At 47.5% G+C, this 17,234-nt stretch overlaps 1 protein-coding gene across 6 annotated transcripts in view; it reads left to right on the forward strand.

Annotated features, from left to right (window-relative positions):
- Positions 1–17,234, forward strand: part of ATXN7L1 (ataxin 7-like 1) — a 224,667-nt gene that overhangs the window by 93,153 nt on the left and 114,280 nt on the right. Inside the window, exon 4 of one of the 6 annotated variants that reach the window (XM_005862884.2) lies at positions 7,539–8,677. The exons of the other annotated variants lie outside the window; for them this stretch is intronic. Coding sequence (XP_005862946.1) covers positions 7,539–7,624 — 86 coding nt within the window. The 3' untranslated portion in view covers positions 7,625–8,677. Of the gene's footprint in view, positions 1–7,538; positions 8,678–17,234 lie in introns of those variants that run through there. 6 annotated transcript variants of the gene reach the window in all.

The raw sequence follows: 17,234 nt of genomic DNA on the forward strand, positions 1-17,234 counted from the left end.
CGATTTGCCTTTACGAAACTTCCAGCATTTTCAGTTTCTAATTCCAGACTTACATGCAGCAAACACATCCTCTAGCTTTCTTGTATCACTTTCACATGGGATCAGAGCTTTCTGTAATAACTATTTAAAAAGCAGTTTCACAATTTTGACTCCAAAGGAATATTATTCAATCTGCTTATAGGTTATGATCTACCCTTTCATTTCCTGACCGGAAGATTCCATCAGAACAGAAGTTAGAGTCATCTCAGCAGACACTGAAGGCAGTTGGTTGTGTTCTGCATGAGAATAGACCACTCAGCATTCTGATTAGTTGCAACTTAGGGTGATGAGAGAATTGTGCAGACCGAAAACTCCACGTATGTGTTTCACGCATGTAAACCTGCTAATGAGAATGGGTTTTGGCAGAAAGCTAAACGTTGATGTTCCTGCCACCAGAGCTTAGAGTTGCTTATTAGTATTCTGAGAGCTGGAGATAGACACAGATGCAGTACAACTCGATCTTGATAACATCACTCATTCCCAGGCCTCAGATAAGTTTGTGGAACAGGAAGATGAGAGGAAGCAATCCAGAGACAGACTTGTACATAAGTGGCTCAAGAGACCTGGCAGTTTAGGACGCCTTTGCAACCTTGTTGTGACCTTCCGCCTCCCTTTGCCCATCTGTGGAATTGGCATGGTGGATATGCTCCCAGGTTATTATTAGACAATAGAGGCCTGGTGCACAAAATTCATGCACTCGGCGGGTGGGGGGGTCCCTCAGCCTGGCCTGCGTCCTCTCATCCCTCAGGGGATGTCCAACTGACGGCTTAGGCCCACTCCCTAAGCCGTCAGTTGGACATCCTTAGCACTGCCACAGAGGTGGGAGAGGCTCCCACCACCACCGCTGCGCTGTCAGCCATGAGCCCAGCTTCTTGGCTGAGCGGCGCTCCCCCTGTGGGTATGCACTGACCAATAGGGGGCAGCCCCTGCGTTGAGCGTCTGCACCCTGGTGGTCAGTGCACGTCATAGCAACCTGGTCCTTCCGCTGTTCTGTCGATTTGCATATTACCAGATAGCCTTTTATTGTATAGGATGATAAACTTGCAAATGCCTTGGCATGTGACTTGTGCTATAAATATGCCTCACTGCTACGTGGAAAATCAGAATTTTGAGCTGAAATGTATAATGGGGCAATATCATTGCCAGAGACAGGAGGTAGGGGTCAGGGCCAGGTGCTTGTCTAAGGAAGGAAGACAGAGAGACCGTCTATGACGCAGTCTGGGGTAACATGGTGAAACAAACAAGCCCCACATTAACATTTGGACATCTGACCTGAATTTAGAAAAAATAAGGGGGGTTGAAGATGAGCCTCTGTCTTTCCACAGTGCGGGCTCTGCGGTTCTGATCCGAGCACCCACTGAATTCCAGAGGGTTGGGCCTGGGCAACGAGGAAGGCATGGGAAACCCGTGCCCACGTGGGGTTCGGCTGCTGAGTATGAAGGAGGGTTATGTTAGAGAGGCCACAGAGGGGTTAGGAACCAGGCGGACCCTGGAGCCAAGCTATTTGGGCGTGGCTGTGGCTCTGCTCCTCACCAGCTCAGCGACCTTCAGCCAATCCTTCCATCTCTCTGTGCCTCGGTTTCCTCATCCACAACATGGCGAGAGTGTTAGGACCTGTCTCGGAGAGTGTCAGGATAAGATGAGTAGCTATGAGTTACCGCTTAGCAGAGCGCCTGGCATCTCTGTGCATGAGCATAGTGAGGCACTTCTCTGGCCGTACGAGTTCCAGCACACAGCAGAGAAGAAACACAAACGGGCTTGGCTGAGGAACGTTCACCTCCAGAGAGAGAGGACTGGATGTATTGATCATGTAATACATGGTCGTTTCCAGAGAGGGGGTATGGGCGGGAAAGCAGGCAGTAGGGCCACAGCTGGAGTGATGCCCAGCCTTGGCTGGACCCCTGGCTGGTAAGCAGAGGGTAGCAGAGGCCAGACCTATGCTCAGGTGGACCATCTTGAAACTTGCCATGTGCCCCCTCCCTGCCCAAAGGGAGGTTGGAAGCTTGGGGGATTCTTTATCCACAAAAACAGATTCCAGTGACCAGTATCCTAGGAATTTGGGGTGAAGATTTTTGTCTCCTGTCTCACAGGAGTCAGTCTTTCCCAGTCATTTACTGATACCGTATCTCCACTCTGGACTCCTGCAAAATCCTTCCGTGTTATCGGTCTGCCTTGACACGGGACAGATCCCTCTCATCTGTAGCCCGTGTGCGATGCCTGCCATCTCACCTCCCAGCAGCGTGTGGGCAGGTCTGCTCCCTCCGCACCATCTTCAGAAGGACTGGATTTCAGGCCTACAGAGCAGGTGTCTTAAACCCACTGGTGAAAGCAGACAGCAATCATGTACTGGTTGGTGTTTGCCAAAATGTGGCCTTAAAACGGGATGAAGTGATGGCTCCTGGCATGAAACCTGGTTCCCCCTGGGCGTACACCCATCCTGAACAGCTCCTTTAAAACCAGAAGCAATTTGTCATCTTTTGATTCTCTTCCAGCACTGTCCCTGTCACAGGTAGATAAATGAGGCGGCATACGGGTGTCCAAATGCCAGATCATCTAATCCCAGCGGTTTCCCGAGGAGCCGTCACTCCGCGAGGCTGGGGAGCACAGTGGGGTGGTCCCTGGCGTCGGGACGGTGACTATAAGCAGATACTTTCATCACATGTCCCATTTATATGCATGAAATGCTTTCAAAGAATCTCCCAGCCCCCAGTGTGCCATTAATAGGTGTGTTTCTCATTTCAGAATCTTGAAATAAATCATGCATTTGCAAGCTCAACAGATCATGTCTGTAATTCCACAGAATGCCGCTAATCAAATCAATGTCTCGGCAGAAGCCAACGAGCACCCCGAATTAGAAATGGATAGGGGTTGGACTTGATGGTCTAAAAATCCTTGATTACAGAGAGCCAAGGGAAAAGGCGATGCGTTTCAGTTTACCCCAAGTTGCATGCTAGTATGTAGCTTGAAAGATGCCCATCTGGTTTCTACACAGCCCACGTGGACTTTACATTTTGTTGGTGCCTGTAACTAAAGTCACCAGGTTCTTCCCAGGGTGCCATAAGGAGACAGGCCTCCTGATCCTTTTTGGTGGCCAAAAGGTGGGTGACTCATGACGCCCGGCGAATGAAGGATCGGCCTGGCCGGCGGATGGACTTGGCCAGCCAAGGCAGGCCTCACGTCCCCGCCACGGGGCTGAGTGTGTTGCTGGCCCTGCCAGACAGCTTTGATTTCTTCTCTGGCTATTGGTCACACCCTTCATGCCCTCAGCTGCTGGATTATGGGTGTCCATAGTCACAAAGGCTCAGGGTTGGCTGGATCAACTCAAATTCATCCCCAACCACAGGAAAATCATCGGCCCTAATAGTGTTACTGTGGGTCGTTGAGCATCGCTTAGGCGACCTGAGACGGGAGCACACGTGAGGCCCCTTCTCCAAGCTGGATCTGCTGAGCTTGGAGGAGATGTGTACGCAGGCCACTCATGCTGTGGCCATAACAAGTTTATAGTCTTCTCCTAATTATCTATGGTGCTGAAGGAGAAATCTAGCATGAACTTTAACTTTTGAAAATAAATCCCCCAATTGAGCTTTAGCCAGTGGTGTCATCCTAGAAATCTTTCAGGGGAGTGGTGATATTTTCTTTTATGTTTTCCCCATTAATCGGTGGTGGGGGTTTTTATTTACTTTAAAGAGACAGAGGCAGAGAGAGGAAGAGGGAGGGGGGAACCAATGTGAGAGAGAAACATGGATCGGTTGCCTCCCTCCCGCACACGCCCCAACCAGGGATCAAGCCCTCAACCTGGGCCTGGGCCCGGACCGGGAATTGAACCGGCCACCTTTTGGTTCACAGGAGGACGCTCAGCCAACTGAGCCACGCCAGCCAGGGCTTAATCAGTAGTTTAATGAGCAGTGGAATGACCCAGTGGGACTGAAGGTACAGCACAGGAGGATAATTCACAGGAGGTTAAGAGATGGGTCTGGGTTCCTTTCCTGCCTCTTCCAGTCGCTATTCTTCATCTGTGAGATTCAGTGTGTTTGCTGCATCTGCTTTATAAAAGCCAGGGGAGGACCAAATGAGTTAATGAATGTAGCGCTAGCCCCAAGCCCAGCTGTAGGGAGCACATGATAGGTCTTAGCTGTTAGGATGTTTTTAGGCTTACAGAAAAAGAGGGGAGGAACTCTTACTTCATCAAAGATGATAAAACGGCAAAATAATTTGTCCATTGAAAAATAGGCACAAACTTAAGTGAATCTTCAAGGTAATCCTGCATTTCATTCATGATGAAATTACATAATCTTTTTTCCCTTTAAGTTTAAAAGGCTGAGCCAGTTGTACACGATACCTTAAACCCACACATTTACTTACTTTAGAGGAGCTACTATTTTGAGACTATGATCATTCCTGGGGGTGGGGGGAAACAATTTCAATACACCTCCTGTCCATTGAAATGAGTTACATGTAAAGAAGATTTCCATTCCCTGGATTAGTGTCTTCAAATTCCTGCTCTCTTTTCAAGCTTTGTCATAAAGCAAGGGCGGGAGGACTGTGGACTCCTTGAGGAAGGAGTTCCTTGTAATTCCTCCTCATTGCCCCAGTGTGTCTGGCAAATAGTAGGCACTCAATCAATGTCTTGTGAATGGATGAATGAATAATTTAGATGTGTAATCCTTTAAGTCAGTGATAGTCAACCTGTAGCCATGCATCTGAATTATCCGAGGGGCTTTGTTAAAACACAGATTGCTGGGCTCTGGCCCCAGAGTTTCTGATTCGGTAGGTCAGGGTGGGGCCCGAGAATCTGCACTTCCACCAAGTTTCCAGATGGTGCTGATGCTGTTGGCATGGGGGCTCTGCCTAGAGAACCACTGCTTTGGGGTTCACTCCGCTGCTTAAGTCCCCTGCTTTGTTGCCTTTTCCAAGCCTTCCAAGAGATTGACATCTGTAACTATCCTATCTTGCCCCATAGAACTGAGATAGATTGTGATCAGACAGAAGAGCAACCTGGATTTTTTTTTTTAATCAAAAACGACATTCCATCCCTTGTATAATTGAGAGAAGTGAGAATCGATCAACACCTCCTTCACGACTGTGTCTGTGCTGGCAGGACACAGCCAGTGGGCGGAGTCGAGTGGCGCACCTTGCAACATTTGAGCCAGATCACATCTCCACCCAGTTTTGGAATCCCCACTTAATGTCAGATGTGCTTAACTGCAAAGTTGAAAGGAGACACGGCCTTTTGCCGAAACTGCAGAAGAGCAAGAGGGGACCAGAGATGTACAGAGGATACAAAAGGGAACCCGTTATTTGGAAAGTCTTTTCATACTAGCTTGTCGGCCTGCCTGAAGTCACTAGGCACCCCCCAGGTTCAGAAACAAGAGCGGTCCATGGCCTCAGGAAGGCTGCTCTCTGCAGAAAGTCATTCTCCCAATCCCAGGTGTCACTGTGGATGGCGGGCAAGGAGGTGATTTCCAGACCCAGGTGTCGGGGAGCTCTTCCCCTCTCCGTCCCTCTCTTCTCAGAACACAGTCCTCAAGACTGTGGGGACACACGGTATAAGTCATGGACCGGCCGGGTAGAGGGTACCAAAGGGACACCAGGCTCCCTGAACAGAGAAGAGATCCGCAGGGAGCTAAAGGGAAGACAGGGACCAAGGCTTTCCTCTGAGGTAGTGAGAGTGTGTTATTACCTGTTATAACCAATGACCCAACATTTAACAGCTTAAAACAACAAATATCTATTGCCTTGCACATTTTCCCTAGGACAGACACATGGGAGCAGCTCAGCTGGGTGGTTTTGGCTCAGGGTCTCTAAAGAAGTTGCAGTCCAGCTGTCATCCAGAGCTGCTGTGTGTCATCTGAAAGCTCGGCTGTGGCTGGAGGCCTTCGTTCCTTCCTCTCAATCCCATAGACCTCTCCATGGGGATGTTCCCTCAGAACCAACAACCAGAGGGAGAGAGGGAGGCAGTCAAAATGCCTTTTATAGCCCTACCTGGTTTGGCTCAATGGATAGAGCATCAGCCTGCAAACTGAAGGGTCCTGGGGTCAATTCCAGTCAAGGGCACGTACCTCGGTTACAGGCATGAGCCCTGGCCCTGGTTGGGTCGTGTGCGAGGCAACCAATTGATGTGTCTCTCTCACAGATGTGTCTGTCTCTCCCCCTCCCTTCCACTCTCTCTAAAAGACCAGTGGAAAAATTTCCTCCTCTGAGGATTAACAAAACAAAACAAAAATGCCTTTTATGACCTAGTCTCAGAAGTGACACACCGTGACTTCGCATTACTCTGTTTATTAGAAACACTAAGTCCAGCCTAGGTTCGGGGGGAAGGGGAGGAGGCTCCATTCCTGAAGGAGCAGTGCCACCACAGAGTGAGCCTCTGCCGTCCTCCCCTGTTCCACTCAGAAAAGCACAAGAAGAATTGTTATAGGGCCTTTGGTTAAATGATGATTTTTTTTTAAGGACTCCAGAGGGGACTGTGGCTGTTTTGCCTGATCGGGCTGATGAGAGGTGGGTCGGTGGGTAGAGGAGGGGGCATTGGAAACTCTCTGTGGGCTTTGAGCCCACCGTCCTATAGGGGACACGCAGGCCCCTTCTCTCTCTAGGCTAGGGGCGACCTTGCTTAGAACGGACTGAAGCCACCAATGAGTTCCAAGCCTCAGGTTTGGTTCCAGAGAAGAGGAAGACGGGGCTGGCTGCTTAGAGCCAGTGGTGCTGGAGAAAGAGCCACCCGTAGCACTGTGCGTCTCCTTGGGTCGTCTGGCCTGCCAGGCCCTGGTAGGGAAAGAATGGGGATTTAGGCAGAAGTGGTGTCCTGGGCTGTGGCTCTCAGGAAGAACATTCGGAATGTGGAGGAATATGCAGCCATGGCTCCGGGGGCCAACCCAGGGACCCTGCCCTGGGCCAGGTGTTGATTTCGTCCACCCCAGCTCCATCAGTGGATTCCGCTTAGCAGTCTTCTTTTGAGGGTGCAGAACCATGGTGGTCGTATTGTACTGTGTCGGTTCTTATCTCCGCTATCATCCCCCGGGGAATAAGCTAATCAAACTTGCTGCTGATTTTACAGTGAGAGGAGATAGCTAATAACTTGGATGACAAGTATTAGAATACAATGTGATGTGGATAAATTGGGTCCGTGTATTAAGGGCTATAAAATGAGATTCCATCAAGGCATGAATAATGGTGCCTGTAGAAAGGATTAATCAAATACCCCATTAAAAGGTATAGGAATTCTGGTCAGATAGCCCCTCTTTAATTATACTCCTTGCCCCTACCCCACCCCCACTCCCTTCCCCTGAAGCTGCTTTCTACTAGGAGTTTAGAGGAAGTAATAGAAAAATTGGGACATACGTTTTGATAGAACAAGATCATGAAGACAGATATAAGCAACCGGTGTTTAATTTAGGGGAAGCAAAGGCAATTGGCATGAGTAATCATTTACAAGTGTAATTTCCAAGGGAGCTCTGTTGATACCATTCAGCAAATGCCAACAAAGCATTTACTTTCCAAAGGGAGAAAGCAAGACAACAAGAGAAGTAAAGGCATCTCCAGAAATGGACCGGAGAACAGCCAAGCCATAGCGAAGAATCGGATGTGAGACGGACAGTGCAGAAGACAGACACGACTTCTGAAAGATCTGGGAGGACTCGCATTGTCCAGAGAAGGCTTCCTGGGAGAGGAGACCCCAGCAGAGCCCTGAAGTGTGGACAAGCTTCCACCTACTGCAAATTCGTGAGCACACTCTGGTGACAGGGTCTAGGGAGAAAATGGGCTTGAGCAGAGCAGGGGGCACCTGTGGGATTCTTCTCTCCATTTCCACCACCACCACCACCCTGGTCCAAGCTACCATCACTTCTCGCCTGGACAACTACCAACGCCTTCCAGCTGTTTTCCCTGCTTCCACTCTTGCTCCTGCACAATCCATCTCCACACAGAAGTCAGAATCAAGAGCAAAGTTAATCATGGCATTCTCTTGACTTGTGGCTTCCCATTGTTCTTAAGCTAAAAGCAAAAAATCACTGCCAGGGAACCACATCCTGTGCCAGGCTCCCTTTCACCCTCTCTATGCCAGTCGAGCCGGCCTCTCAGAATGTCGGCACATCGGGTCTTCCCGCCACCAGGCCCTTGCTTTCCCTTCTCTGTATGTGATTTTCTTTCACACCCCACACCCTCACCGAAGCTAACTCTGACTCATTCTTCAGAACGCATCTTAATGATTATTGCTCCTGGAAGACTTCCCTGATTTTCATAACTATGTCGGCTCTCCCTCATACCTTGAAAACAAATGTGTATTGTGTTGTTATATGATTAATGTCTGTCCCCCACACTAGGCCACAAGCTCTATGAGGGCAGGGACCCAGTCTTTGCATCACCCAGAGCCTAGCACAGTCTCAGTAAATATGTATTGACTGAATCGTGACCTTTAGTTAGGAACAATGAGGCTAGTTGAGAAATTATACTTGACCCATATGTATGAATTCATACCGGGAGGTAAACCTGAATTCATGTCCAGACTGCCACCTGCTGGCTGTGCCGTTGTAAATAAATCACAGCCTCTCCGAGCCTGTTTCCTCATGTAGAACAGCCAACTCACATGGTGGTAGCAAGGAAATCATCAATCGTATATTTAAAAGCATTTTTTTTAACCGTAGACATAAGTATGCTGTCATTTTTCTCTGTGCCTGGCACATTGGGTCATTAAACATCTATTGGATGAATGGATGGATGGATGGATGGATGGATGAACAATTAGGGAACCAGTACAAGAGTCAGGAAAGGAACCTGGCATATGGATAGCATGATGGAAGCCAAAAAGAGGAGAGGATTTTAAGAAGTCAGAGGAAGCTTGTTGATCACCCACAGCATCACAGCAGAGCAGACAAGGAGAATGGGGGGCGGGGGATCATTTAACTTGTGTAGGAGGAAGTTAGTCATGACCTCAGGGCAAGTCCTTCTCAGCCTTTTCATGTTGTCTGTGCTTTCAATGACATGCCTTAATTGTAACTTAATCACTTTACTGATTTTTATCTTTGGGGGGGGGGGGATCAAATTGATTTGCACATACAGCAAAATTGGGGAGATTACTCCAGCTGCTGCCAGCAGGTGCTGACAAGTGAGGAAGTGCACGTCAGAGGATAAGAGAATACACTAAACATTTATTTTAATAAGGCCTAGAAATCCTTAGTTATTTAATAGATTGCCATGGAGAATTGGGTTTCAGTTTCAAGAGCTGTTTTATTTTTAACTCCCTATGTTCTGGAAGCAATAGGGCTGTCTGTGTAGGCAAGGATCTCGGGTACGAGATTCGTCTGAGGGCAACGGCACATTTCTGTGAGGTTTTTTCTGTCATGCGCGGACACACACACACACACACACACACACACACATACACTCAACTCCTAACCCTTCAGCATGGCGGCTCAGGCCTCACCTCCCTGCCGAGCCCTGACCAAGCCAATCTGTTTGTGTGTGAGCCTTGAGAGTGAACCTGAGTCCCATAGTCATCCTCTCAGGGCTGGCTCCTGATAAGTAAGAAAGACACGATGAATAAATGAAACTCCATGGCTACTTCAACAATCATCTCACCTCCAGTGCCCCAAACTGGGCTGACAAAATTAGGCACTCAGTAGGAAGAAGTTAAGAACAGACTAGAAGAAAAGGCCACCATGTATTTTGTTTCTGTGTGGTAGCTGGTGGTCTGGAACATGGGTCTGTGGGGGAAGGAGGTGGTATTCCAGAGACATTCACAGAGAAAAAGGGAAAATGTTCTAAGCTTACTTTTCTTGCTCCAAACCATAGTAAATGGCCAGCTCTAATCTTCCTTTCATCTACCTTTTATAGTTGTTACATTTGATGAATCTGGTCAGTGGTTTAGATTCCTTAGGTTTTTACTACACACAGACCCCTCTTATGCAATCGTCTTTGATAAAAAACCTACTGGTGTCCAATCCTGGACACCAGGGCATAACGTGATGCCAAGTCCTGTTTCAAACGTGCTTCCCACTAAAGCAAACTGCTCTGGAAGACCTTAAAGAGCATTTCCTGGTCAATTTCAATCGCAAAAAGTTTTTTTCATAAATCACTAGTTCCACAGAGAGTCCCCTCCCCCAGATCATGTTTCCCTCGCTGCCTCATTACCTCTGTTATGGGAGCTCCCTTTGCCCATATACTCACGAGAATGTGATTATGGTGGGTTGTACGCCTATAAGAACATGGTTAACATACAGCTTATTTTTTTTAGACAGATGATTATTAGCATTAAGAATAAATGCATTTGGCCCTAGCTGGTTTGGCTCCATGGATAGAGCGTTGGCCTGCAACTGAAAGGTCCGGGGTTCGAGTCCAGTCAAGGGCACATGGCTGAGTTGCTGGTTCCATCCCCAGTGGGGGGTGTGCAGGAGGCAGCTGGTCAGTGATTCTTTCTCATCATTGGTGTTTCTCTCTCTCTCTCTCTCTCTCTCTCTCTCACGCTCCCTTCCTCTCTGAAATCAATTGAAATATGTTATTTTTTAATTAACCCATTTTTAAAAAAAAAAAAAGAATGAATGCATTTGAATGTGTTGACGTGCACCAAGAACAAAATCCAGCAGTAGAAAACTTCAGGTTAGACAGCCTGAGTCTTCAACAGCTGGATTGTAAGGACAAGAAACAGAGGAAGAACTGGTCGCTTAAAAAAAGAGACATCTAAAAAATGGGCAAGATTAAGCACGGCGTCCAAAGATACACACTTGGGTGATAAAACCACAAATGGACACAAGGACGAAGTCGGAGTGTTGGTGCTTTTGGAAGGGGAAGGGCTGCGCTTGGGGCAGACACACAGCTGGGCTTCTGGGGTGGCCGGCCAAGTGCTCCGCCTTCACCTGCGGGTGGTTACCAGGGCGTCTGCTTTCTAATCACTCCCAGGGCAATACTACGTTGGGATTGTGTAGGTTTTGTGTGTCAGAGCTTTATTTTACCGTAAAAAAAAAAATGTTTATTTTAATGAGTCTACTTGGGGTTCACATTACCTACAGCCTTTCAGGAATTTGGCTTTGGGAGAGTATCTTGTTGTAAATGATACTTTACCTTTTTTACTAAGAGAAAAGTTGGAAATTCATCTGGAAATTCACCTGTGGGGTTGTCGGCAGCTTGGTCAGAATTGAGAAGGGGAAAAAGAGGCCCTACTGGTGGCGCTTTTCTAGGTTCTGGCTGCTCAAGACTCCTTCCTAAATAAAAGCTCCCCCTGGCATTAGCCACACTGTTCTCTGCGCCTCCTCATCTTTGGTAATCTTGGGAAACCACAGGGCTGTGTAGAGGGACTTTCCCTACCAATATCCCCACTTTCTCCACTTCTTTTGTCCCTGCAAATGCCAGTCGGAGTGACTGCCCTCGTGGTGTGATTTTAGGGCGACCTCTGACATCTCTCCCTCTGAGACATCATTCCTTTACCTCAAGGCTTATATCCCTGGTAAGTGCAGTTCCGCCAGGGCATTTACACTTAGGATGAAGAAGTCAGTCAGAGTTTTACTGGAGGGTAAAGTCGGTAAGAACAGGACTCCGGGAACCTGGGGTGGGAAAACAGTAAAGGACAACCCTAAAGAGCATGGCATGGGTTTACCTTATCTTCTTTTTCTTCTTATCAGACCTGGCCTCCACGTGTTGATGTTTTTCAGCCTTGAACTAGAATCCCACTAAAACACAACATTTACACCAGTCCCTGGGGCTGCATGAAGCTAGTTGTCCAACTCTTTCAGTGCACGAGCTGAGTCCACTGTTTGGGAATAAACAGGAGATTCAGTCCATGAGGGCAGGGACTTCATCTGCTGTTCACCATTCAATTCTCAGCCCCTGTCATAGTACTTGGCACATAGTAGGAACTCGGTAAACACTGAATGAAAAAAACAAAAAACAAAACATGAATGAATGAACAAGAGACCAGCTTGCAGCAGAAGAGAGAGCAGAGACCTTCCATGATGGGTAGTGAGAAAGCCACGGCTGTCATTCCTCAGCTTCCGGGGCCATCACCTTCCCCTCACCTCCACCCCTGAGTGTTTCCTCATCTGTAGCCTAGGGTGGACCACTCTGCTCTGGGCCTCCCTGTCCTCAACAAGAAAATCAGCCAGCACCTAGTTCTTGAGAAGTAACAATTCTTGTCACATTTTCCCCGTTTGCACAACACTTTTGGAATCATACAAGTATTTTCCCACACATTGTCTAATTTTCACTGCATAGTAATCCCATGACGTAGGTAATTCCCAGTTTATGGAGGAGGAACCCGAGGCTGAGAAGGACTAAAATGACTTTTGAGGGGCAGAGCTGTAATTAGAACCTGGAGTTTTGGATCCCTACAGCCAATAGCCTTTCTACTGCACTGTCTTAGGTACTGTTTGGAGATCCAAATAAAGGGGGTTCAAGAGCCAGCATTGCCCTCAAGAAGCTTAAAATGTGATTCAGGCACAGAAAACTACTTTAAACAACAAACATAGGCCAATAGGCATATTGTAGCACTGCCTGACCCTTCCCTGGTTTTACTTCCTAGAGATGCAATGAATGATTCCTTTGCTGCTGTTGTTTCTTAGGAAGGTTCTCTCTATGTAAACTTATTTAAAGAGTATAGAATGGGGGGACTCACCAGTCTTCAATGGTCTGCTGTCATGGAGAGAAGAGGATAAATAATAGGAAGTCAAAGGAAATCCCAAAGACTAATTTTAATCAATTGTGCCAGTCTCACACTTCAGATCTCATGAGAAATAACCACATAGATAGGAAAAGGGGCCTAAATAATCTGAAATCTACATCATCATTCTCTTGCACCAGTGTTGTCTCTAACAGGACTAATGCTGCTTCCTTGCACACAGAAATGTCCATGCTGCTAGACTTTCTTCCCCCAAAACTTCTCACATTCCTCTCTCTTCTGATGCTCTCAATGACCTGTGCAGGAGGTAGGGCTAACAGGGAAGCTTGGAAATGTTAGGCGAGTTGCCCAAGCCCCATGGCTAGTTAGTGGCAGCAATGGAACTTGAACCCGAGCTCTTTCTGGCCCTGAACTCTTTCCCCACTTCCCCTCCTGCAGTGGCCCCTCTCAGCCTTCTTTTTAGCATCCTGGAGAAAGACCCAGCAGTGAGTTCCGCCACCTGCGAGTCCACTGCACTGACTCTTGCCAACTCTTGCTTGTATTATGGTGGTTAAGTGTTCACTGACCGCTTTGTGTGTGTTGTAATCATTTAATTAGTCCATGCCTAGGAGGAAGAGGTGCTTTATTTATAAGCTTAATAGTGAAAATATCCGAGTCTTCAGTGCACTATGAGCTTGATGGCATTAGGATGATCTCAGTCTGCCCACTGCCCTCCTAATCCACTTAACACCGGGAGGATAACCGGCACTGGCTTCATTGGAGGCACAGCCAGTGTGCAGAGGACTGCAGAGCCGTGGCGAGGTGTGCAAAGAGAGGACAGCCAGATGCAGGAAAGCAGGATAATGAGAAAAACGTGTTAGGAACTTTGAAAAAATAACCAGAGCTCTTTATGCTCCTCTTGGGACAAAAAGAGAGTAGAATTTATCTTCTTGGGCCTCAGGTTGGGGAGAATAGTACTAAGGTTGACAGCCAGTGTTTCTCAGCCGCGATTGCACAGTAGGCTGGCCTAGGGAGCTTTCACATATCCTGATGCTAGGCCTCATGTCAGTTTGTTTTAAAATTCCACACGTGATTCCAATGTGTAGCCAAGCTTGAGAACCAGTGATCAGATGGGTGATGGTGGCTTTGTCACGTGTAGACCCATCTGCTGGCTCACCTCCCTGGCACGAGGCAGTGGCTAAGGCTGCAGTTGCTACACCTTCCCCTGGATCCCTCTTCAGGTTCTCAGACTCCTGGGCCAGGTGTGTGTGCTCAGCTCCATGGTGAGGGGACCTGGCTTCTGGAGGACATCCATGCCATCAAGGTCAAAGACAACAAGAGCAGACACAAGTTTCAGTCCATCTTCATAGGGTTCCAGTGAAGGCTTGTAGGTTCCAGATTGTTCTTGGTCCCCCACACTTTCCATTCTTTCCTTCCCAACTGCCTGCCCCATGGACTTTACATCCCAGCATCAAATGCAAAAACAGCAGCCTTAAAGAAGTCTTTTAACCAGCAACTACTAAACTACTATTGTGAAGATTCGAATACCTGTTACAGAAAAAAAAACAGTACATAGACAAATGCATATATAGCCATATCTATCCTTGTAGTTCTGCTTCTTCAGTTGAACCCTGACTGGTTTTCAGAATTGTGGAGCAAGACATTGTTTTTATCCATAGATGGTAGCCAGTATACGGAGAAAATGCAAAAAGCTCTGAATGAAGGAGAAGGCAGGTCTGACAGTTCCCCATCTCCACTCCTGCCCCCACCCCCATCCCAAATTGACACCTGTGGGCAATTTGAAAGCCTTTGGTAGATTCCTGGTCTCCAAGTCTGATGGTGTGTAGGAAATCCCCAGGATGAATCTTAAAAATGCAAATTCCTGGGCTTCACCTCAGATCTAGGATGTTCAAAGCATTGAGAAAGTAAGAACCTTTTAAAAGCCTCCCCTCCCCCCAGCCTTTCTGGGTTGCTGATAATGTTCTGTGTCTCGATCTGGGTGCTGGTGACAGGAGGGTATTTTGTGTGCCCAGTGTCATCAGGTGGCACACTGTGGTTTGTGCCCTTTCCTGTATGCATGGTATACGTCAATTTAAAAAATAAATTGCCCACTTCCCACCCTCTCCGTCCCCACAGTCCATATCCCAGTGACTGGCTGAAGTGGAGAACCACTGGGCTAGATGCTTCCTTGCACCCTTCCCAGCAAAACTCAGAGAAAAGGAACAGAAAAAATGTTCAGCAACTGAGGAGCAGTTAAGATAATCCACAACCCTGAGGATATAATCCTATGCAATTATTCCAACTTAAAGAAGAATTTGAAACTATGAGGCAGCCAACCAACCTGAAGGGATAGGAGTGGGTTGTAAGAGGGATGCAAGGGGTCAGTGTGGAAGGTCACACTGGAGCCAGACTGAGGAAAGCTTTGAATGGCAAACTGAGAAAAAGCAAAGCCACTTTCAAAGACGTAGGGCTTTATTTTGAGGAGGGGCTTACAGATTTTTAGAAGAGTGATTGACAAAAGCAACCGTTTTTAAAGTGCATGTGTAAATATAAAATTATATTATTCATCATATTTAACTGGTGAGTGACAGGACAGGCCCTGGCACTGGAAATGGGGACTTTACCTTTGTTTCAAGACAGACTTTTCAACCCAACTTCTATCTAAAGTACCTGCAGTCTATACACACTGTTCTGGGGTCCATTTAAGCAGAAAAAAAGAAACCACAAGAAAGCAGTTAAAGCCCCTGTTGTGCCATTCGAAGGCCTAGTGGGTTCCTATGGGGCACAGCTGTTACAAGTGCATTAAGGTTTTTTAATTATAGTGCAGGGGCAAGCTTCACAGGCTGATTCGTTTTTCAAGCAAGATGTGTCCAGAACAGGTCCAGCAGTTGCTGGGGGGGCGGGCGCGGGGGCTTGGGCCTTCAGGAGTGACAACAGAGAATTGGTTTGAATAACAATCTTCTCTGGGACTTTTGAAATAAAGAAGCTCAGGCCCTACCCCCAAGTGATTCTGAAGCGCCCCCCAATTTAAACCCACCAGCCTAAATGCTGTCTCATATCTTCTTTCATATCCAGGGGTGGAGCTTTTGCAACTGCTTTAGTGGCCCTTTCCTGAGCGTGACAAAGGATGTGCTCCTCCTCCCTCTCAACTCCCCCTCCACTACAACAACTCCAAAGACTAGAACTCTTGAGCTTTCAAAGTAAGGACAGAATTAGTCTGAAAAGCATCAGTTAAGAAAACCAAACCATCAGCATCATCAAACTTCTTTTGAAAGACACAGTTTCTTTCTCATTCTTGTTTGACTTGAAGTATTTTCATGTTACCCTCGCTTATTCTCCCATACTGTAACAGTACCCTGAACTTCATTTTGAGGACTATCCAGATAGAATTCTTTGTGGAATTTCCACAGGGAATTCCCTCTGGAACTCAATGCACTCCCTCACATCTCTCCACCAATTCGCTGGCATGTGCAGAAGGAATGCACAGCGATCTTTTAACATCTTAAAACAGCTTAAAACAATTAACAAGACAAATCTAATAAGGAAAACAATAGTGTGGGCATTCCAAAGTGACAGGCCAATTCTGTGCCATTTCCTTTCTTCCCCTCCTGCGAGGATTAGAGAATCCAGGTCCCTGAGTGGCCGCTCCCACTCCCCGACACCCGTCCTGACTCAGGGCCTTCCCCAAAACAGGATGTGAGCGCTTCTTCTTCACAGTTTTCTCTTCCAGCATTTTTTTTTTTTTTCAGGAAAAGGGAGTTCATGTTAATGAGTCCTATCTGCTAGCTCATGAAACCACCTGCCTTCTCCTTGATTTCCCGAGGTGGGCCCAGCTCTGGGGACAGAGGCAGCCCTGTCCACACCTGGTGCCGAGATGTTTGCTCAGCTCTCATGTAGCACTTCCCAGAGTGCTTCGCTTGGCTAATAAAAGTTGGCAGAGGCACAAGGTGCAAAGCCCCACCCCCCAGACTTGAGGAGGAAGCCTCTGGAAGCGGGAGGGTGAGCCTCAGCTTTCTGGCTCAGTCATTCTCAGGTTCAGGTCGCCTGGAGGACACGCAACTGGGTCACTGTCTGGCAGGAGGATTCCTGCGATGTTGGTGTTATGTCTACGTGGATCCTCCGAGGCACATAGCACCTGTCCATTTGTGTGGGCCAACAGGTGGCATCTACTCACAACAGAATTACAGAATGCTAGAGCTGGAAGGAGAACTCTAAGAAGATAGATTCAACCTCGAGTCCCCTTGTGTCAGTAGAGGAACCCAAGACCCACCGAGGCCAGGCAGGGGGTTTGCCCAGAGTCCCTCTGGTAGAGATAGAGCCGGGCCACTCTCCCGGGTGCTCCACGGCCAAGTCCAGCACTCCACCACTGTCCCTTGCCCCTTCTCATTAACGCAAACTGAGTCATTATTTCATCATGGATTATGGATGGCCAGTGTTTATATGGTTTAATAGTTGTAAAAATCACTAAGATAGTCCCCCTCATACATATGAGTATATGTATATAGACACTGTAATATTTTATAGACTTTTTGAACTGTTTGCAAGTACATTCCAGATACTATGTCCCTATGCCCCTCAATATTTCAATGTGTATTTCCTAAAGCAAAGGATATTC

The sequence above is a fragment of the Myotis brandtii genome, unplaced genomic scaffold, assembly GCF_000412655.1.
Source record: "Myotis brandtii unplaced genomic scaffold, ASM41265v1 scaffold17, whole genome shotgun sequence".
Classification (NCBI taxonomy): Eukaryota; Metazoa; Chordata; class Mammalia; order Chiroptera; family Vespertilionidae; genus Myotis; species Myotis brandtii.